This window comes from Phasianus colchicus, chromosome 2, assembly GCF_987193195.1.
Source record: "Phasianus colchicus chromosome 2, bPhaCol1.hap1.1, whole genome shotgun sequence".
Taxonomy (NCBI): domain Eukaryota; kingdom Metazoa; phylum Chordata; class Aves; order Galliformes; family Phasianidae; genus Phasianus; species Phasianus colchicus.
Genome location: NC_143437.1, coordinates 26,348,449 through 26,371,920, shown reverse-complemented (window position 1 = coordinate 26,371,920; position 23,472 = coordinate 26,348,449). Strand labels below are relative to the sequence as shown.

The following is a 23,472-nucleotide window of genomic DNA, read 5'->3' as shown; positions in this document are numbered from 1 at the left end:
ATTTTTACGACAAAAAACCTCACCTCCCTAATGCACTAAGTAATGCACTGTACCCAATTACAAACAGCTTTTGACTATTGTTTGGTTTAGTAACCAAAAGAGGATTTTAAGGATCTCCAAGCAGCCACAAAGCCTTTCCATGGGAGGCCATCTGCAGGTATTCTGTGAAGCACAGTCTGGAAACACTATGCTCAGAAACACCAGTACAGTAAGAGTAGGCACTGACACTATTGCTAGCACTAATGCTGACTATATTCACACAACAATAGTCAAAGCACCACTGTGGCACCTTGGCTCAGTTTGTTGATTTGCAAGATGGACATAAAACATCTTTTCCTTTGTACAAATGAAAACTTTCAATCTCTGTGCCAGTCCTGTCGATGAAAACAGGAGGTTATTTAGACATATATGCTCATTTTTTTCTGTGTGAAAGGTCACAAGTAACAAGCACATTTCTGACATTTAGACCAGCTTCTTCAGATTGATCTGTTGATATACCAGTCTTTCTCTATAACTGTCACCATCTGATAGATATATTTGTGCAGGGATGTATATATTGTCACTCAAGAACATCTGGCCTGTTCCCAAAAGGTCAAGTGAACAGTTACAGTTTGATCACATACGGTGATCAAACTAACACAAAATAGCTCATGTATGCCAAAGGCAGGACTCCTGTTCCTTCCTTCCCACCCTCCACTCGCTGCACCAGTCCTCAGTGCTTGATCATAACTCCTCCCTGATCATAGATTTGGGGCCAACAGGTGCTTTGCTGAGCCAACCACATTTGCTCATCAAAACCCATTCACAGCAATATAATTTTTGGCAGTGTTACATTAATGAGTTGAATCAGCTCACAGAGGGTTTCAGTGAGCACCAGATCTAAGCATGGCTAGCATTAGAAATGCAAAGCTTGGTGTAGAGAGGGAAGGTAGCATGACTTTTCTCCTTTAATGACCAGTGAATTGCTAAAAAGATTGGCTCTGCCATAATGTGTAATTTCAACCAGTGTTGGTTTCAAGCTAAGCATCTTTGAGACTTGATTGCTTCAGACCATGTAAAAGATGGCATATGAACCCATCTGTGATCTCTCTGCTTGTAAGTACTTCATATAAGGGAAGTAGAATGATTTACATGGACCTCACATCACATAGCAACTATAAATGTACAAAAAGACAGTATGCAGTAAATGCATGAAAATAAAATCAAAGAAGGTTGTTTTTTTTTTTCTTTCTTCTTAAAACAAAGCAAGGAATAGTCTCTTGAATAGAAAACGGCGCAGTCAGGAGATCAACTCAATAACAACTTAATTTCTACAAAGGCAACTTACCACCAACATACTATAAGTCTTACCTACTTATAACAATGCACAAAATGGCACCATTTTGATTCGCTCAGGTTAGAGAAATGAGAATGTACTTTGGCACAGAAGAACATCAGCCTGGCACTGCCTCTTGCTGTTACTAGCAGTGATAATCATGCTGCCTTCTGTAGTACATCAGTCACTAAATCAAACTGGTGGTATTGGATAGTGATGACAGTTGTATGCAGTGCTCAAATCAGTTCTCAGGCTGGTGCCCAAATCAGCAATAGACTCCAGGTCACTGACTTTCTTCCTAACTGTTCTTTCTTTTTTCCAAGGATTAAACATCCATGTACAAACCTGGAATTCTTTAATGCATTTCCAAATTCTGGAGGGAGTCTTGTGTAACAATTTCACAATATTTACAGTGGTAGCTTGTGTTCCACCTCAGGTTGCCGCTCTTATCTCTTACTTCCACAGCAATGATGAGGTAAAGGAAGGATGGAGTGGAAATTATTTTGTCACATATACAGACACTTCAGCAGGCTTGGGGCCATGACCACGGGCAGCCTATTCCATGCCCATCACCCTCTGGTGCAGACCCTGTCCCTAACCCCCAGCTGCCCCTCCCCTTACAGCTCCATGCCATTCCCTCGGGTCCTGTCACTGTCACATAGAGCAGAACTCAGCGCTGCCCCTCTGCTCCATGTGAGGAGCTGTAGGCTGCTATGAGGTCTCCCTTCAGGTTCTCTGCTCAGGGCTGAACAAACCCAGTGATCTCAGCCTCAAACGTCTTGCCCTTCACCATTTTTGCCACCCTCCTTTGGATGCTCTCTAATAGTTTTTTGTTCATACATTGTGGCACCCAAACCTGCACCACAGTTGGCTCTTTGGCTGGCTAGACTCATGTTTACATTGCTGACTCATGTTCAACTTGCTGCCCACCAGAACCCTCAGATCCCTTTTCACAGGGCTGCTCTCTAGCCTCTTGTCCTCCAGTTTGTACATAAACCCAGGGCTACCCTGTCCCAGGTGCAGAATCCAGCACTTGCTAGTACTAAAAACTTCATGCAGTTGGTGATTGCCCAGCCTACCAATTAGTCAAGAACACTTTATAAAGCCTCCCTACCCTTGAAGAATTCAACAGCTCCTCCCAATTTGTCTTGTCCACAAAATTCCTTAATATACCTTCAAGACCTGTATCAAGTTATTGATGAAAATATTAAAGGGAACTGGCCCTAAAATGGAACCCTGAGGAACCCTCCAGCTGCCAGCCTGGTGTAACTCTATTTGCTGTAACCCTTTGAGCTTAAAACATCACTGACTTGTTCACCCATCACATTAGGCTTTTTCTAGCTTTATGGCAGACACGTCATCCGGACACTGTGAGAAAACACACTGAAAGCTTTGCTGAAATCCAGAAAGATTTTATCAGCCTGCTTCCACTGTTCAACTTGGTGGGTAACCTTGTCATAAAAGGAATTTAAGCTCATTAAACAGGACTTTCCCCTTGTGAACCTGTGTTGGTTGTGACCAATGATTGCATTGTCTTTCAGGTGTTTTTCAGTAACTCTCAGAATAATTTTCTCCCATTTCTTGAATGTCTGCCAGACATTCAAGAAAAACAGACAGGCCTTTAATTACCAGGGTCTTCCTTCTTGTCCTTCTTGAACACTGGGACAACATTCACTAACTTCCAGTTGACTGAGATCTCTCCTGATTCCCAGGACTGTAGAAAAATAATTAAGAGAGGTCTCATGATGACATTAGCCAGCTCTTTGAGCACCCTTGGATGAATCCCATTAGACCCCATACTTATATCCATCCAGCTGGAGCAGAAAGTCCCACACATTTTGGGATTGGCTAGGAATTTATTTTTACTGCAGTCACGGTCCTCTGAATCAGAGCTCTAGGGTTCCTGGACCCTTAATTCTTGTTGAAGACAGAGGTGTACTTTGTGTACCTATTTCTAAAGTTTGCTATTCTCATCAAATAATGGACCAATGTAATCTCCGGTCCTCCTCTTGTTTTTTTGTTCTCTCCTAGCTTACTGTACTGCTTCAATACTAACCGAGGTTCAGCGGCATGAATTTTCTCCCTACAGTGGCTAACAGCTTCTCTGTAGAACTCCATGTTGTGTAACGTCATTCCCAGTGGCCATACAATTTCTTTTAGCACCTATGTTCCAAAAAGTTCCCTGCTCAACTAAGCCGACCTTCTGTTCCATATGCATGAATTCCAACATTTTGGATTTGCCTGTTTCTTAGTATTTAAGAGGTGGTACTTCAAGAGTAGCTGGCACTGTTGGACTCCAGTGCCTTCAAAAGCAGTTTCCCAAGGGACCTTGCCAACTAGTTCCCTGAGCAGCCTAAAGCCTGCCTTGTCTATATCCAGGGTTGAAGTTTTGGTGGCCGCTGCCGACCTATTTCCTATCACCAAAGATTTTAATCTTGACTACTTCACAGCCACTATGACTAAAATGGCCACCAATCACTACTTTGTTTACAGACAACAAATCTAGGTTGGGTACCTTTTCTAGTTGCCTCCTTTAGTACCTGCATCAAGGTACATCACCAGAGGTATTTTAGGAATCTCCTGGACTTGTTTGTAACAGCTGTCTTTCCAAATCTTGAAGTCCATCAGCAAACACAAAAACTCTTACATGCATCACTTGTGTTCTGGAAACCTCTAAGACATTAGTTATAGCAGTAAGAGAAAACATCATATGGACTAATACATTTGGAGACCAATTATGCCTGTTGTTTGTAGGATGATTTTTAAGTTCTTTAGATGCTTTAATTTTGCTAAACATACTCTGAAAATCAAGGTCTTACATAGTTGTTTAACTCGCAAATTCTAGACAACAAAGCTTATGCTAATGTTGTCCATACATAAAATTCAGAATATGTGTATGTATGGGAACTGCTGAATCACGGCCTGAACCTCTGATTGACCACTTGAGACAAGCAGGGAGTTAGCCACAGGAGCACAGGTGAAGGTAAATCATCTGTGCTACCAGAAAGTTTGGAGCCTCCACCTCTCCTAGATCTCATTTAAGTGCTGACTGCCACTGAGGAAGTACCTGGAGATCACTCCTCTGGAGAACATTGCAAGCATACAACATCAGTAAGCATTTTCCATTTATTATCTTTCTGTTGTGATAATCTTCCTTAGCCTAAAACTCTGTACGCCAGAGTTTTTTACACCAGGTCCTTTACACCTCTGTACACTTACTGACTGTACAGTGTCAAATAACAAAAAAAACTCAGTGTGAAGAAAACAAGTGAAGGATTACACAAAAACTGCAGTGAATAAAATAAAGCATACTTCCAATTCAGGAATGTATATTTTTGAGGTTATCTAGTCTACCTTCAAGTGGTTAATGGCTCAGTGCCAGACCATGTTGATAGCTGGTTTTCTGAAGCACATGTTAAGAATTTTAGACCATGAAAACTGAAAGAATTTGGGGTTCAAATCAAAACACAATGAAATATTGAAATATTTCAGATAATGTCACATTGACAGATTAAGTTATATAAACCATTTAATAAAGTGTCTAAATAATTAAATCCCTAATTAAATAAATTAGACTTACACATACTAGTAATCCTTCTATTCAGTGAAATGGAAGACTAAAGTAGTCTCACATGTTTGCACGCAAAGTGCCTTACTGAGTTTCACCAATACAGCTGAGCAAAATTTTGGGATCAGAGTGCTAGGACTCAGCAACCATTACTCAGTTGGTAAACACATAAAAGTCTGTAAACTCACCTGTTCAGTTTTGGGGGCAAATATTATATTGTCCGAGATAAATGGATCACTCACTGTTACCTGTGTTTCTCTTGGAGTTTTTAGTTCTTCACAGATGAATCTCTTAACAAATTCCTCCCTTTGCCAGATGTCCACTCCTAAAACACAAGCTCATGGTACTTTGTACAACACGTAACAGGAAAAATATTCATCCTTCATCTTTGTTTCTCATGAAGACTTTGGGAAAAAAAATAAGATTTAACATCATTGTATTTATTAGGTTTTGAAACAATACACATTCACATCCTTTTGAATACAGTACATTTGGCACAGTAATAATGTTTACGATGAAATAACACTAATGAATGGCAAGAGATTCAAATTACATCCATAAGAAAAAAAAAAACCTGTACAAATAAATCCTCACAATAAAAAAAGCCTACCCCTCCCCTCCCCCCGAAAACTGAATACATTTTATATTTAGCTAGAACTATTCTGCACATAATTTAAGAAGAGGTAATTTTTAATCCTTTTTTGGAGAGAATTATTTTTCACCCTATGGAGAAAAATGTGTTTCTATTTTTTTAATAAAGTTTATTTGGAGGGAAAACAAGAAACGATGGATTCTTTATAATCATTATTATTATTAATAATCTTTTTGGCATTTTGCACTCATTTTACAAAGAAGGAACAGGAAAGATTTTACAGAACAGGCAGAAATGTAAATGTCCATTTTTAAGATTTATCTTTAAAAAATGTTCTAGGTAACAGACAAACCTTCTGATGTAAACCCAATGCAGAGGATCTAAGTAATTATATTGAAGAAATATCTGCCCATGCAAAAGTTTTTATCTCCTTGACTTTTCTCTTAGCATCCTACCAAATAATGCAGATGTTGAGGCCTCCTGAAATACAAACATTTGCTGCTTATCTCTGTGTTAGAAATGGGAATATACCTTACTTTAAAAAAGCTTTATGGGATACTTTTATTCCTTCAAAATAAATGCTCATAGTTTTATGTAAAGGCCTCATGTTGTACAAACAGTAGTGCACTATTCAATAACTTGCCTTCCTAGCCAGTCTACTCACCTATGGAAAGGAACACTTCAGCATTGTGATCAGTTCTTGCCTGGATGTCAAAAGCTAACTGTGATGAGAAATAAACAGAGCCAGTAGTGAGACATGAATTGATGGGCAGTTCTACAATATATTTCTAAAAGAGAAAGAAATTTAAACATTGAGATGATGAAATCATTAAGATGTTTCTGTGCTGGTACTCAGCTCCAGAAGCTAGTCTTTTCCCAGTACAAAAGATCACTGAAGATAAATTAAATTAAACTAAAGGCTTGATCCATTATCACACCTGTAGGCTAGACAACACATTAATTGATATATCATAATATTTAATATTTCGAAATCATCATAAGAATATATATAATAATTACACCTGAGTTTTAAAAACAAAACAAAATGGAACTGAATGTTGTCATCAGTAACAGGTTATGAGCAGCCAGACGTAAAACTGACACAAACTAACTCATCTGCTTGAGACCAAGATCATCTCTTAAAGCCAATGATTCATACTTTGTCCACCACAATTTGTAACATTCCTTCTCTTTGCTAGCTCTATCATATCGTAATAGAGTTGAAGAGAACTATACAGGAGATTTAGTATAGCTTAATATATGTCTACATCTTTTTATAACAAAAACCTCATCTCTCTGACAGTAACTTGAACCAATACACATACAAGAGTATTGCACATGGACATTATTATAATTATTCTTTCATAGACTAACATTTTAATAGTATGCCTGAACATGCAGCAGTTGATACCTCTATATTCAATGAATTCCACAGGCCTTGCAGCAAACACTATATACAAAATCTCACCTGTACAAAAGGCAAAAAAGCTTTTTAGTGCCACTTTGCCAATCACAAGTATATATATTTTTGTGCAGCTGGAAATCCATGTGCAACAATTAAAATGGATTCCAATGACCGCTCACTCAGTCCAGTAAAATATATAATAAAATGACCTCAGCGATACATGTACACAAAAAAACAGAAAACAAAAAATAAAACAGAACAAAAAAAAAAACCCAAAACAAACCACAGGGTACTTCTGGAAATATAAGTACATAACACTGTTAGCGTATCTACAGGAGGTAACTTCACATTAGTAATATTGTCCACATGAGTTACCGTTTCAATTAATACACAAAAAATTCAATTTACAGCTTTCAATAATGTCAGTTTGTAATGTTTGATCTTCAGTTTTTCAACACATTTCCACAAAATGCACGTGTAGCCTTATTTTGTGTCTTCTAAAAGCAGTTTTCTTTTTAGATTTCAAACATAAAAAACAACAAACACAGTAGTATTATGGTTTTGTAAAAGTGTGCAAAAGTAACACACTGCTGAGAAAATAAATATAAATAAGAAATTATTTATCAACTTAGCTACAATGGAAAATGCAGACTTACAGTGTTTATAATTAACTTTTAATGTCAAATTAATTATAAACATTTGCAAGCTTGCCATCACATTAACGGTTCATTTAAATGGATATTCAATTTAGTAACATGGACCCAATTGCCTAAAAAACTGTAAAATGCCTATATATAGCTGCGTTAAAGCACTATAGGCTTTTCATTCTTTAGCCCTTTAGTATCTATTCATATAGGATCTTTCTTTGAATAAAATTTTAGTTGTCTTCATCACTCTTTTTATTCCTAAAAGTTTTCCATACATTTTATGAGGAAATTCATTGAAAGTCTGAATTGATATACTTCTTCTGGACAGCTTTATTTTATGTTTGTACCTCACCTCAATAAGACATTCATAGTTGAGGACTACACCCCAAAGAATGCAGACTTCTTCACTTACTGAAGGGTAGGTAATATGTGACTTGTTCCACATTTGAGCACAGATCAAATGTGCGGAAGAAACAGGTCTCACCTTCTCAGCTTAAATTCATACAATTAAATGACATGATCCGTTAAATCACTTTTAATAGCATCGCTCCATTTTCCATGAAAAGATGCAATTTTGTCCTGTGGGGAGATCTTTGGAATAATAGTTGCAAATATATGGCAGTGTGTTACATCTACAATTTCTGATACAAAATTGTTTTGCATTGCTTTGTGAGACAGAAATTAAGAGTGCTTTCATGTCAGAAGATTAAAGAAAAAAAAAAAACAATAAATATATACTTAAACTGGGGATATGGGCTCAGAGTAAGAGAAGTAGTTCTTGATTTACTGAGTCTCAGTAATCTGACGATCTCTTCAGAATCACTTCTTGCAGCACGATTCATCTGTCAGCCTAATGATGTCTATGGCAGTAGCTCTTCTCCAAAATAAGAGAACCCTTTAAATTCTTCTTGATTGATTTGTTTTATAATTGTCTCATCCACTAGAGTTAATACCGGCTCTTCTCGTGTAAAGTCTTGATCAAAGTTATTTACATCCCTTTTGGTTTTCTGAGAAGAAAAATACAAACAAGGTGAATGGTAAAATAACACAGCAAAATAAAATGTCCTCTTCCTGCTTCCCCAACCCCAAAAGGCTGAATTTTATGGAATGGTTGAAATAAAAGAGGAGCTACTTCACACAAATAATAACAGACGTATGAGAGAAGCTACAATAGCAAGTACTATAAATGAGTTCAGGAGAGGCCAGAGAAGCAGTACTATCAATGAGTTCCCAGAGACTCGCTGGTCTCTGACAGGCGAAGGAATAGCAGTATGATGATAAAGCAGGAAGCTGAGATCAGGACTAATTTAGAAAGGGTTTTGGCATAGTTCGTGGCTGTTTCCTCATAGATTTGAACACAATGATATCTCATTTGAGAGGCAGAGAGTGAATTTGATTTCCCCAAAATATACCCAACTGTTTCAATTCTAATTTAACCATTTCTTTGTATCTGGATATATTTGACCTTAAAATTAGATCAGAGGAGATCTCAGCCCAAAATTTTTGAGCTCAACATTGAGAAGTCCTAATGCAGACTAATGTAATTCAGTGCAACACAGCAAAGCACAAAAGTCTAGCTACAAAGAAATCCATCTCAGAGCTCTCGCTTGTTTCAGGATTTCTCCATGGAAGACTAAAAAACCTTGGTCTTTCAGTAAATTTGGCCCAATGGGTTGCAATTGGACATGGTTTGAGTGGGAGAAAAGTGTGTTAACTAGAGACAGAATTGAAAAGGCTGGCTCATTTTCCTTAGGGCACTCACAACAGTGACTATCTGTAACCACTTACATGTAAAGAATATCAGGCCACAGGGGAAAACGTTCCTTAAAGTCACTGTCCTGATTCCTATACCATTCATATTTTCCATGTTAGCAGCATATTTCAGGCATGTACACGTTCAGGGAATTGGAACAAATATTTTCCTTTCCCTTTTTTATCTATCCTTTCTCTTTGTTTCATGAAGTCTGATTGATACTTAATGGAGGCACAACAGCACTGTAAAAACCTACTTTGTGTCCATCCTCCACGTCTAAGATGAAGATGATACCAGAAATAGAATAGCTATTTGTTGTGCAAAGTTAAATGATAAATTCATGAAGTGATATACCATTAAGTATGACACATGATGAATTTCAAATTGATATACTGATGAATTCCAAATGGGGTAGAGGCCTTCTTTCAATGCAGACAAATTTTCCTATAAATTAGATATATTATTGTATTTTCTTCATTAGATCTGCCTGAGACATAACTATAGCAAGCACCACCTGTGTAGCTTGTATGAAGTTTATAACTATAGAAAAAACAGAGACTCTGTAAACCAAGTACTTTCTAAGTACAGACAATCAAAAATATACATTTTCTACCTTCAAAGTTCCACGAAAAGGAAAAGACTATAGACTTTAAAAACATTTATATAAACATATGGTTATCTTGACTATATTTGTAATATTTACTTTGTACAGAAATTTGCATATAAAGTGTATGTGGCCTACTCTGAACTGAAAAAGTAAGGGATATAGCCTAGGTTTTTTCTTTTTTATTTTTCCTAGGGTTTTTTTTTTACAAATACTGCAAAACAAGAAAAAAGGAATTTTGAATTATATTACATTTTAACTAGGTCTGCATTCTTCCTGTTCATCATGTCTTACAACAATATTTTCACACACTCGTATAATGAATTTGCTGCAAGTATTTTCACTAAAGCAGAAGATGGTGAATGTTTGTAAATAGTAAAATCCAAATTCAGAACTGTAGCTTCATGCAGGAAAAACTTGCTTATACTCACACTTTAACTACTAGCTATTTGGGGCAAATAAACTCTACAGTGGCTGAAAACAATTTCATGATATGTGAATTATATTCAGTTTTTCATACTGAACATATTTGGCAAAACTGTATTTTCTTTCAGAAATTAAAATATTAGAATGAAAATTTCCCAGATTCCAACCGGGGCGATTGATTGATAATAGCTACTTTTCCCAGAACACCATTGCTGAGATCTATTAGGATGTTAAGTGAAAATGAGTGCAGGTGAGTACTTGTAAAAATCTAAATCCTGTTGACTACAAGTAATTGCACTTCCAGTACAACTTTGAATTGCAAACACTTCTGAAACAACAAATAAATGAACTTAGATTTAAAAGCCTAGCATTACTTACAGACTGCCTTCAAGGAGATATCCAAAGAAGGAGAAAAATATTTTACTTTCTTAGGACAAACTCTCTATCTTTTTGGTAGCACAGATACAAATCAACCATTATTAACAGGATAGGTAGGATACGACCTGAGGTTGCAAGCATATACTAGCAAGTCTCTAACTAACCAACTAGTCCAGTGAGATTAAATAAACCACAGAGTACAAAATTGAAAGGATTAAGCCATAAGTCAAAAGCTAGAGGTCATAACAAGGCACTTTTCAAAGGAAAGATTTATTTGAGAAGTCTTCCTTAGCCACTGAGGCAGTTTCTTCCGAAGCTATGGCTATCTTGCAAGGCTCCATCCTCTAAAATGAAACGGTCTGGCTACATTTCATTTCTGCTAACACTGCTATCTTGTTGTACTTGTGCTGTGAATACTCTACAGATCAACAGCATAGTCAAAATATAGTTGTAGCATGAGGGCTCAACATGAAGGTATGAAGGGCTGTGGCTGGCTCCGAGCAGAGAACAGAAAGATGATCTGCAAAGGTAGGCAGAGCATATGATAAAATTGACTATAGCTATTATCCAACTTCAAGTATTTAAAAAAAAAAAATCACAAAGTGCAAAAGTCTTTAGATTGGCAAACAAATGCATACTAAAAAAGCAGTAGTTAAATGGGTTCTCTTCTTTTAGCCAAAAGCTCCTGAGTCTTTGAGAGATATTATTTTCATGTTTTCAAATGTTTTTCCAGGTAAAACTTCTTAATTTCAGATGACTGAAGAAACAATTATTATTAGGAAACAAGAACCCCCCCAAATACAGCTGTCCCCAACACAAAAGCTTAATTTGGCTTCATATTCTGTTTTTAAATCTTCTTTCCTCAGCAGTCTGAACACTTCATAGGTATCCCATCAGAGCATTGACCTCATGCACAACCAAGTTATCTTGGGAGACTTGATGAACCTACTACATCTGGCTGATACTATTTGATCAGATGAAGCACTGTTACGCCACAGAAATAGATCATTATGATTTAATGAATATTAACACGACCTCATCATATTAACATAATCTCATCAAGGATAACACTTTTAAGTCAAAGTCATGTTCTATTCTATTCACAGATTACTGTTTTGTGCAAAGAAGTAAAGATATTAGAGCTTTTAGAAGACAGTCTTCATAAAATATCATGTCATAGAATTGCTCAGGTTGGAAAAGATCATCAAGTCCAACCGCAACCTAACCATGCTACCCTGACTCTAACTACCCTCCGCTAAATCATGTCCCTGAGCACCACATCCAAACGGTTTTTAAACACATCCAGGGATGGTGACTCTACCATCTTCCTGGGGAGCCTATTCCAGTGCTTAACAACTCTTTCTGTAAAGAACTTTTTCCTGATATCCAACTTAAACTTAGCCTGGCACAGCTTGAGGCCATTTCGCCTAATCAGCTTTTTCAGTTTTCCAGTACAGATTTGGAGAAAGACTGCTATTTAATGAGTAAAAATATTCTTTCCCCCTTAAATCTCTTCATATAATTATGAAAAGATTAAAAGGAACATAATGTGCTACTAATAACCACATATTAAACAATTTTTTATCAGACTGGGTTAATTTTCTCCATAATTTCAATGAGAAATTAATTTTCTACATTCACAGCCACAAACTGAAGTTTAAAAAAAACTTCAGAACATGTTTAATAAGCTCTCCAGCATCAAGGATTACCAGCCTTTTCTGTTAATGATTACTAAATAATACTATATGAACTGCAACAGAGAAGAAAGAAATCTAAGTTCGTGTTTTTAGCAACAAAAATACATTAAGAAGACCAGAAATTGCCATTCATTTCATTACTCTTCTGAAGCAAATGTGAATGACAAAGAACCACTGGAACTGAAAAGCTGCAGAAATCCTTGCATGTGGCAGAAAGTAGTCCAAACCAGGGAACTCAGCACCTCCTCCGCTGCGCCACGAGGCCATGCCGAGAGGCTTGATGGACTCTGATGTCTAACAAGGATTAAATTAATTCTACAGCCTGGAGGCACTAAGAAATATGTGCCTCTATTTCATTATTCTATTTTGTTTAATTTGCAGAGAATCACTGAAAGCTTTTCATGTGCTTTGGATGCTCAATGCCTCCACTAAATTGGGCTGGGATTGTCCAGTGGGTTCACAGGCAGAGCAGATGAAAGAAAGATAAGTGGAAGCTAGAAAACAATACTGCCACAAAAGTCTTATTTTGTAGGAAAATCAGACTAAAACATAAATTTAAATGATGAGTTAAATATAAAATTGAATTAAATATAACTACAGGAATCGATAAGTCAATTTGCATGGTTTTGCTCAGTTAAATAGAAAAAAGAGTTAATCCAGAGCAGACAGTTAAAATCAGCAGGTGAGTATAGCAACAAACTAATATGCTAGTTTTTTACTTGTATATTTGTATTATTTGTATATTTTATATTTGTATATATTTATTTGTAATTATTGTATTTTTCAGTAAGTTTATCTTTTGACACAAAACACATACAAAGCTCATCCATGGTTTTCACAGTTTCAGATACTGTCAACACTGTCCTTTAGATACACTGGACTTTCTATGTCACTGTATTACATTCTTCATCTTTACTCCACTGCAATTTGCTGCCAGGGGCAGTGCTTGACTCCCCAAGCCTACAGAGAAATTCTGGACTTTGTCATTCTGGGAAACTCTTCCACTGCAGCACATGGTGATGTCAACTGCATACCAGACACGTCACAGATACATTAAATTTGGGCAGGATGTTGCTACAGCTTCTGCTGTGCAGCTGCAGGGGCATGGGACAACAGCGTAGAATGAAGAGGATGGGCAGCAGGAAGTGAAAGATTTACACAGTATCATTCAATTTTATCCAGAATTTTGCTTCACTGAGAAATGGTTCCTAGGTTTGATAGTGTCACCGAGAAGAGGTCCTTCTCGTTTAGTATTTTGTTTCTACCAGCAAGATTTTCAGATTTTTTTAAAAGACAAATGAAAACTAAGGACATCAGACAAATCGGTTTGAAGCACAAGGTTATGTGGCTAACCTCACATCTATATCATTGTCCTCTCATTTCCCTCTCTTTATCATGAAAACAAAAACCACAGCAGAGGCAGAGATCACTGCACCAATGAGTGGATTTCTTTTCATAAAGGTGCGACAGCTTCTAGAAAGTTGAGAAAAACCATAATGAGCACCCACTTTCGCATATAACTCATACTATATATAGAAATTCAGCACAAATACTGTGAAAGAAATAGGCTAAGAAGCAAAACACTTCAGGTTTATCTTTCTGTTTCTTGTGTTGATACCTCTTCACAGTATTTGCATACACAGAGTGGCCATATGAGAATCCTAAGTATATTCTAGAATGTCTGATTTGAGAAGATAGGAAATGTCAGCTATCAGAATAACTGTACAAACTTGTATTTTTTATTTAGTATGTCAGTTGCTCCATTCATGTGACAATGAGTTGCAACAGATCAGACATAAACTACAGTGCATCAGCTAAAGGTTATGATGATAAAAAAGGTTTTTAATCCAAGTAGTTTTCAGAAGAATACCAACATTAATTACTTCCAAGTGGAGGGTGAGAAATTGTGCTTCTAGATTATTTATTCTTTCATTAGACGTGAAGGACACCAAATTAAAAGAAAGAAATAGATAACAAAGATATTCAGCAAAGATTTTAACAGACAGGCAGTATTTAGAAAGTATGCCAACCTATATAGGCTGTAATCTAATCTGTTGTGGAAGTACGTAGACATTTAATAAACATCAACCTAATTCACTGAATTATGAATTTTAAGAGGAATAATTTCTGACCCAGGAAACTGAAACTACATTTGTATCAAAACAGTATGTATTCTTCCTAGGAATGTAAGGTGGGTCAGGAGGGAAGGAGGAATAACCTGAAGAATTAGAAGATAGAAACATTTAATGATTATATGGCCAGGATGCCAACCATAGTACTTCACTTTTGTACAGCTTTTTTCTTATCCCATAAACCAAAAATACAACAATGACAGAAACAGCAAAGCAAAGAAGATCAAAGCTCTGCAAGTTCACTGACAGTCACCTTATGCTCACACTTTAGGCAATGAACCTCACCCATAATAAAATGCTGTAAACCACTGTACCTTATGACTATAAGTGGGTATGGGTTTTTGCTCAACAGAGCACACAGCACTAAAACTGTACATACTAAACTTCTTTTGTTCACAGCCTGATTGCAAAAGCACAAGACTTGCCTCTGCTTAAAACATCTGTGAAGACAGAATTCACAGGAGCTGCACTGGAGGCCATCACTACAGCTTCTTGCCCATGGTCAATCCTTTACCAACAAGATCCACCTCATCCCTCTTATTAGAGCTTGTTTCCTTTTCAACTTAATCATGACATAATCATGACATAATCATACAGCACAGAAGCTATGCTATGGTAGAAAGCATGCCTTTTTTAGAGTGAAAAAAGTTGCAGGGAAAAACTTTTGCATTTCTGCTTTTCAGTTTTTACCCTAAAAGTAGGTTTTTGAGGATTTAGCTACGTGGGAAATTATTTTATATATCTTTGTGGGGTGGGGAGGACTTGGGAGAAGAGAAAGAAATGGAACAGTCCTATTAAAATGCCCTTCATCTGCACAATACAATTCCTACTGCAATTTAATGATCCCCTCTGCAGAGCAGATTTTATATGGGTGCCTCTCCAGTTCACATTTTATTGGCAAGCCTCCACCGAAATCTTCAGCTGTTCTAAGGTCATGACTGCTGAATGTCACCTCCCATCTTACATTCTGGCATACGTCCAAGGTTAGACCATTTTTGGTTGTGAGCTCCTGAAAATGTGTTTTAACCATTGTTATTACAGCTGCATTATGGCAATCAGGGCAGGTGCAGCTGCCACGTGCTGAACCACCTGCTGCCAAGTCCTCACATACACGTGTAGAAACCTTTTTGTCTTACAGATTACTAACACTTCAGTGCAAAGCAATGGATAAACTCAGAAAATGGAGCTGATTGGTATAGAAGAAGAAAAAGGTGTTGCAGGAGAGTTTGCAAGTCAAGGGCAAATCCTGGGTAAAGGATCTTAGAATTCCAGTGGTTTCCAGGAGCCATTTGAGAAATCATGGAAAAAAATATAAAATATGGGAAGTTTAGCAGGGCAGTGAAATCACAGAATCACAGAATAGTCTGGGTAGGAAACGACCATACTGTTCATCTAGTTTCAACCCCCATGCTACGTGCAGGGTCACCAACCACTGGAGAAGGTTCCCCAGAGTCACCAGACCACATTTGCTGTGTAAAGGATCTATAGTGCATAGAAATATTACTTAGAGCATAGCAGTCACAGTTCTGCTACAGAATCACAACAGTTTTCACAATAATCTTAACATTCTTTTTCACTTCAGGCACTTTAATAGTTCAGGCAAATTTTGACACTACTCAGCTTGTGACTTACAAGAAAATTGATGAATGCGATGCCAAGTGGTGAGATGAAGTGAAAAGCTGCAGTGGAAATGTAGTGTGTATTATAAAAACAATAACAAACAAACAAACAAACAAACCCATGACAATAGTCAGAGAATGGGTGAGTTTGGCTGGGACTTCTGGAGATCACCTGGTCTATTCCCTGCCACAGCCACTTGCCCAGGACCAATACAGGCAGCTATTTAAGGTCTCCAAGAAGGGACTGTTCAACATTTCTGAGCAACCTGTGCCAGTGCTGCCACTAGCACATTAAAAAAAAAAAAAGGTTTATGTTCAGATGGAGTTTTCTTTGTTCCAGTTTGTGCCCAGTGTTTCTTGCCTTGTCACTGGCTACCTCTAAAAAGAATCTGGATCCATTTTCTTTACGCTCATCTAACTAGAGCAAGCCTATGCTGCACAGAATATAGGGAAGTCATCCATATCCTTCTCCATATACTGCTCATATAGCTACTGCATACTGCATATATGTTCATGTGTAATACTAAAATTACTTTCCTAATTTGGTAAATAGAAAATACCCTATTCACTTAACCCTCCTCTAAATTGCTGTAATTTTAAAAATTAATTTTCACAAGAATGAAAAACTAGTTTAATTGTATTGCTACTAACTGTGGGGAGAACTTACAAACTTGCTCTGCTTTCCATGGATTAAGCAAGCACAAAAACAAATTGTAGAAATTCTAATACTACTCAATAGGTGACGTAATTAGATACTGCAGGACTAATCTCTGCCATGCATCCTGATTTAAACTGGCTGACTTTCCAGTATTTTATTTCACCTACAGTCACCTGAACATTGTAATCACAGAAAAAAAAAAAAAGCAAACCAACAACAAATAACAAATATATTATGAGAATCTTCCTGAACATATTATGAAATTATATATATATAGCAACATCATGTGATTCTGAGCCCCTCCTTCATAAGTAGAAGATACTAGATCTAATGTACCACTGTTCAGCATGGAAAGTAATAGTAAGCATGTGCAGTGGGAGCCTTATCTCCACTCTCAGCTACACATTAAAATGGGACAGTCCATGTGGTTTCACTACAAGCCATAGAGCAGAAATGCTACAGTTTTTTCTGTTCTTCTCCAGAAGATTTCAGATAATTCATGCACTATCTCATTAAGAATAAAGCTTCCAGCTTGAGAAAGATCGCGTGTATGAATCCTTTTATCCTTTCTTTTTTTTTTTTTTTTAATTATCTTACACAGAAGTGGTATTGCAGGTCTCACTGTATGCAAATGGAGAAAACTAGACAAGCATGATTTAACACTAAGACTACTGAGTTGTCAGCATGAATGTACAGTATCTCATTGTCACTTTCTGAACATGGTTTTATTAAAAGTTCCCAGTAAGATTTAGCAGAGTTTGTAGTGGTAGGGGTTTCATTCTTGTTCTGCTACTTATCTGTATTAAACTTCTGCAATTTTCTCCTCACTACGGATCTAATATTCTTTCTATGTTTAATCACCTTTACATGAATATGTGTAATCTCTTGATTGTTTCTCATAGTGTACTTAAACAGACTTTTGCACAGCAGGTGCCTCATCTTGCAGGGAACTGGAGATGTTACTGGGAACCTGAGGGCACAAACGTATTCAGTCCTATAATATACGTATTTCTCCTTCTTCCTATTCTTTTCAAATGAAAACACAATCCTTCAGAGACTCATAGGCAATCAAGATCTTCAGGTTGTCTTTTTCTATACTCTATAACCCGCAAATATTATTTACATGAACATAAAAATAAAATGTTTCTGTTTAAACACTTAAGAACATGCATTATCATAAGACATGATAATACAATTTCACTTAATGGTTTAAATTGTTTTCTGAAAATAGGACTAGAGAAGAGCGAAGCCAAGAAATGAAACAAAATCTGTCCTACTCTGAGGAAGTCTGAAAGGAAAGCAGAAATACTGGCTGCTTATCACTCCACTGCAATGGGCAGTAATTAAAAAGATATGTTTAACAAATGGCTAAATGAACTTAATCATTGAATTTAAAAGAGTTTAGTGTTAAAAGACCAGGACTCAACAAAACAAGGTGTTGCTGGATCCCCGGTACAGAATCAAAAGAAACACCGGAATCCTATAGTAGCTTTCAAACTTCTATAATTCTAGCGTTGTGGCAACCACAGCTAAAAGCAGCTGCTGCAGAGATGCTGTAGAGAGCAAGAAACATAAAATAAGACTGAATGAGCACGTTCTGAGAAACAGAACCTTGTACTGAGCAAACAATACTGAAAATTGGTAAAAACATCAGCTTGCTTACTCTCAGTGTCTTTTAGCTGTGAAACAAGCTGGATTTAAGTTTCTTGAAAGCTATCTACTCACAACTGAGAGAAGTTCACAGTTCTGCAGAGTTCTGAAGTATTTGAAGTGATTTGGAATCCAAGATCTTTTATCATTGCGGGGAGAAGCAGAAGGAGGCCAGACATCTCTGTCCTGCCCTGCCCAGATGCATTACTAGACCCACTGGTACAGGACACATTGCTAGTAGTTCTGCTACTACTGCTCATGACCACCTGCTGCTAGCTAAACTGAGATGATGAACTTCATCATCCACCAGTTGCCAATGCTTCTTATCAGTAGTGAAGTGGCTAACACTGGAACCAGTAGCAGGAAAGTGATACTTTTAGGAACCAGCTCACATGAAATACTTCAATACTATAATTCATGATAGCCTTTTGGCAGGGCTAGCACGTTGGACTTCAACAGCTATAAAGGTTTGTAATAAGAAGGCTAAGTGTCAACAACCCACAACCATTTTTCTTTAGCTTTTTTGTTGAAGGATTTATGTTAGCAGTTCTGACAAACATAAAACCTTCCCTGTTCCCAAACTTTTTTTTTTGTACACTAGTCTTAACACAGAGTCACCCTCAGAAGAAATCTCACTATTTTCCTGTTCCTAAAATGCCTGCAGGGAAGTGGGAAATACATAATGTGCGATGTTTAACAATGGTATGTGAGTGTCTGAGGTCTCAGGATCCCACTCTGGTGTTTTGTCTAAGCAGTAACACTTCATGCAAAAGCATGCAGGATAGCCCCTTGCGTGCCCACCTGCTAAATGCTCATTGCCATGCAGTGATGACCAAATGGAAATATATTATGGAACTGAAGGGACACCTCAAGGTTATTAGGCCTAAAAATGGACCTACCTTGATATTTTCCCCATATTGAAGGCCTTACCTTAAAGAGGGACATTCACACTGAAGCAAACTTGAAAAGAGAGAACATTTATACAAAAAGAAATTTACTTGGCCTGTAATTTCCTACGTTCTGTTTGGTGCTACTGAATGATACTGCATTTTACAGGGCTTCTCCCCCACAATGCAAAGTCATAATTCTGCATGTATGACAATACAATCCACTGTCACCAAAAGCAGAGGTGTGTAAAAAAAAAATCCCGATAAAACAGTATAATGACTTCCCAAATAGCAAGTTTAAAAACCCTCACTAAAAAGTAAAAATATATTTGCCTGTTAGCGGTCATGAATGAAAACAGATCTGAAAACTTGGGAAGATCAATGAGTCAAGTATCCGGCTAATATATTTTGAAGTTTTCTCCAGAAATGTGGTCCCTCTTTAAGGATTCCAGCCATTTCTCACAGTCAGCAGATGGCTGCTGCAGCATTCTAAACACACATCTGTCTCACTGAACACTTTTTGGGAGACATTCAGTGAGACACCAACCTATGTAGGAAGGTGCGGCTCCTGCCTGTTTGCCTGTGCAAGCAGACCAGCTGCACGCTCTGTATGCATTTGTATTTACTATTTCTTAATCAGTTTTCAAACACTGAACATCCAGCTTGACACAAGTCATAAAAGAAGTGCTTTTGATTTTTTTCCAGTTTTTCACTCATTTGGGAGAGAGGGAAAAATAATTATCAGTGCTCAGAGACTCCAGTTATAACACAATCATTGGCTAGCACTAGAATTTGTTTTTTCGGATGATTTTGTGTCAAACCTTTGCTGCAGCACAAAATTGAAAGAGGGCAGATTGCTGGCATCCTTAAGTCAAGACTTACCAAGGGTGTTTAGTTTTACAAGGGAACTGCATACAGACAACATGGCCCAGTAAGTGATAACTAAGGGGGGAGGGATTTCAACAACAGTTTGTGTTTATATTAGGGTTACAGGAGATAAGATACATGTAAATTATTGTAGGAAATTTGAGACTGAAGATCGAGATGAAATCTGCTAACACTGAGGTCTGGTATAGCATAGAACACTCTTCCAAGGGAAGTGCCATGTGTTCCACTAATTTAAAGCTTGGCTGATCATGAGCATTTAGATTTTAAGTCTTCTCAGTCATATCTTTTCACTGCCACAAAACCCTGTTATGCTACTATTACCAGAGAGTGGAAACCGAGGCACATAGGCGTAAGGTGACAAATCCTGGGCCACACCATGAGTTTCTAGAAAAGCTGTTGGCAGAACTTATTTATCCTGCACTTCTCAGATCTCTGGTTATAGTTGCCAGACCAATCCTCTACCAATCCCCTAGTATCAGAACTGAAGAAAGAACGTACAAGTATTCAGAAAACATTCTCAGTGATATAACGGCAGGAATGGAAGAGACTGCAAAATGAAGAGAATCAAATCAGATGAACTAAAAGGGCCCTTTTGGCAGCAGCTGCTGTTATTCAATACTGAAAGATAAAGTTCTGCAGTAGATTATCTTGCCCATCGTGTCTTTAATGCTCTTCAAGAAAGTGAGATTAAAAATGTAAAATCAAGAAGTTATGAACTCACAGAGAAAATTAAAACAATGTATTTTTCTGTAAAAGCTGCACGCTCACAGTAAATCATCATAATGCAATTACTTTGTTAAATTCATCTTCATACAGACACACTAAAATTGAATTGCCACAGGCACTGATAAAGCCATTAGAGATGAAACTTTGGCTTAATTGCTAGAAGGAAATACATATGGCAAATAGCTGTTTTACCAGCATTTTTTTTTGCCCTCTGACTCAGAGTTTCAGCTTTTTCATGTAGAGGATGCCTTAGTCAAAGCCTCAAATATCCCCAACCTTGATATTTACAAAGAGGATACATAAAAAGGACAAGACTTCTTGTTTGTGTGTGTATAAAGGGTTGACAGAAAACTCAGCCTAGAACAGGAATGGACAGGCTGGGAGGCTATCTTTGAAGCACAGTGCCTAACATCTTCCTATGTCTCACGGTTTCTCACAGCACACTGGGTTATTGTGACCAATGGCATAAGAAACATGAGAATAATTTCATTGAGCACATCTTGTTTTTACCAAAAAAAACCCAAAAAAACCAAAAAAACCAAAACCCCACAAAAGAACAAAACAAAACATGAAGAAATTGAGGCTTACACGATGCTATCACTTCAGCCAAATGAGTGAAATTTGGAGCAGTAGTGTTCCTGTGCCCCTGCCAAGTCGAACTGGAATATTACATATTTGTATCAGCCTTTAGGCCACCTGTGCACACCTCTCGGTGAGTTTCCCTGCCTGATGTTAGTGGCACATCAGCTGGCTAGCTGTGTTCTCAGAAAAAACAGAAACAAACAAAATTTCTTCAGGGGATCTAGAGCAATACGGAGAGAATTAAGGTAAAAGCAAACTATTCCAAAATATACTTTTGCTTCACTGTTTCAAACATAAGCTTTTCCAATAAGAAACAACATGGGACAATATAGATTTCATAAATACACATTCAAGGCAAATAGTAATCTGTTTCAATTACGATTTTTAATGTATGTTTTATTATTCATTATGGGATAGACTGAATCATTCCATCATGGCACTATGCAAGATCTACCACAATATTAAAGACTTTGGCAAGAAATTAATAGAACGTTCCCTTGTTTTCATTATTAATATTGCAGATGTGCTTTGAAAATGAAAATAATCTAATTTAACCAAACATAACCATGGAAACAAAGACAGACAGAGAGTAGAGAATCTCTGAATACTAACAATGCCTTTGTGGTTCTTGGGCAGTAAAACCATATTGGAAATCATAGCCTGGTGTTATGGCTAGTGTTATGCTGGTGTTATGGTTAGTGATTTGGGAGATTTATTTCTCTGAATAAAAATATTTTCAGAAAAACGTATGGGCCAAAATATTTCAACACAGGAATAAAGTGCCTCAGAGGGAGTTCTGTCTCATAACAAATGCTTTGGAGAACAGATATCTGCCTGTACTAAAATGGTACTTCTTTCTTGCATATGCAATTACAAATCTATGTCTGGGTTAAGAGCAGCAGGGAAGAAAAACATTATTAAACAAATGTTAAGACAGTCTGTGAAACTGTAAGAATTATGCTTTAAGAACAGTGGAAATTATCTGTAAGAGATACTGTCAAGGTCACTGGTGCTTAGAAGTAATAAGTATCCTCTTCATATCTCCTCAATGTCTGCTTAATTTCTAATGTACACGTTCATAGCTATTACCTTTTCTATAGCAGCTTAACCTTTATAATAGCTGCACATAGGAGAAACCCTTAGTATAATAAACAATAGCATATAGAAAAAGTAAATCAATTTTGTTCTGAATTTATGAAAGAAAGGGCTGATACATAATATGCATCATAGTACAATGCATTTTCATCTCTTCATGTCATCTTTTCCAAGTCACTACGCTGTAGTAGCAGTAAAAACCCTTCACAGCAGGTGTCAGGGACACCAAATCTGTTTTCATTGTCTGTACTTCCTAGCACAACCTGGCATTTCATTCCCATCACTTCTTCAGGACATTAATGGTATATTTCTGGTATAGTGAAGAATATATTCGTACGCCTCCACAGTATGAATGAGATTTAGAAATAACTTTCAAAAGTCTGACTAATAAATAGTCACACTGTATTTCTTCCAAGTACACTTGAAAAATTCAAAGCTCAGGCTGGCAGAATTGAAGAGACATAACTTGAACTATGGAGAAGCATACGTGTAACAGTACTATGTGATACAGCTTTTTATAAAACCTATTATTTCAGAGCAAGGAAAAAAAGGTAAAAGAAAGAAAGGTTGTTGTGCTAACCAAGGAACCCATACATTTTTGGGATTAGTAGAGTAGTGATGCAGAACTGAAGCAACCAACATTTGTTTCCACCCTAGCACCTTTATGACCTCCCTTGGCAGATTATTCCATTGTTTGATGAGACCTCAGTGTTTGACCACTTTCCCTAATGACTTTGTTTAGTTTCAAGGTTGTACATTGTCCGCAGCTCATCTGAATAAACCCTATGTTTTATATTTTTAAAGTATATATGACAAAGAAATTATATTTCCCCCCTTAGTCATCTTTCCT

At 37.1% G+C, this 23,472-nt stretch overlaps 1 protein-coding gene across 1 annotated transcript in view; it reads right to left on the bottom strand.

The window, feature by feature from the left end:
- Positions 1 to 5,309: 5,309 nt before the first annotated feature.
- Positions 5,310 to 23,472, bottom strand: part of PRKCE (protein kinase C epsilon) — a 275,101-nt gene continuing 256,938 nt past the window's right edge. The window contains exon 15 of the mRNA XM_031594662.2: positions 5,310 to 8,534. Coding sequence (XP_031450522.1) covers positions 8,388 to 8,534 — 147 coding nt within the window. The 3' untranslated portion in view covers positions 5,310 to 8,387. The remainder of the gene's footprint in view (positions 8,535 to 23,472) is intronic.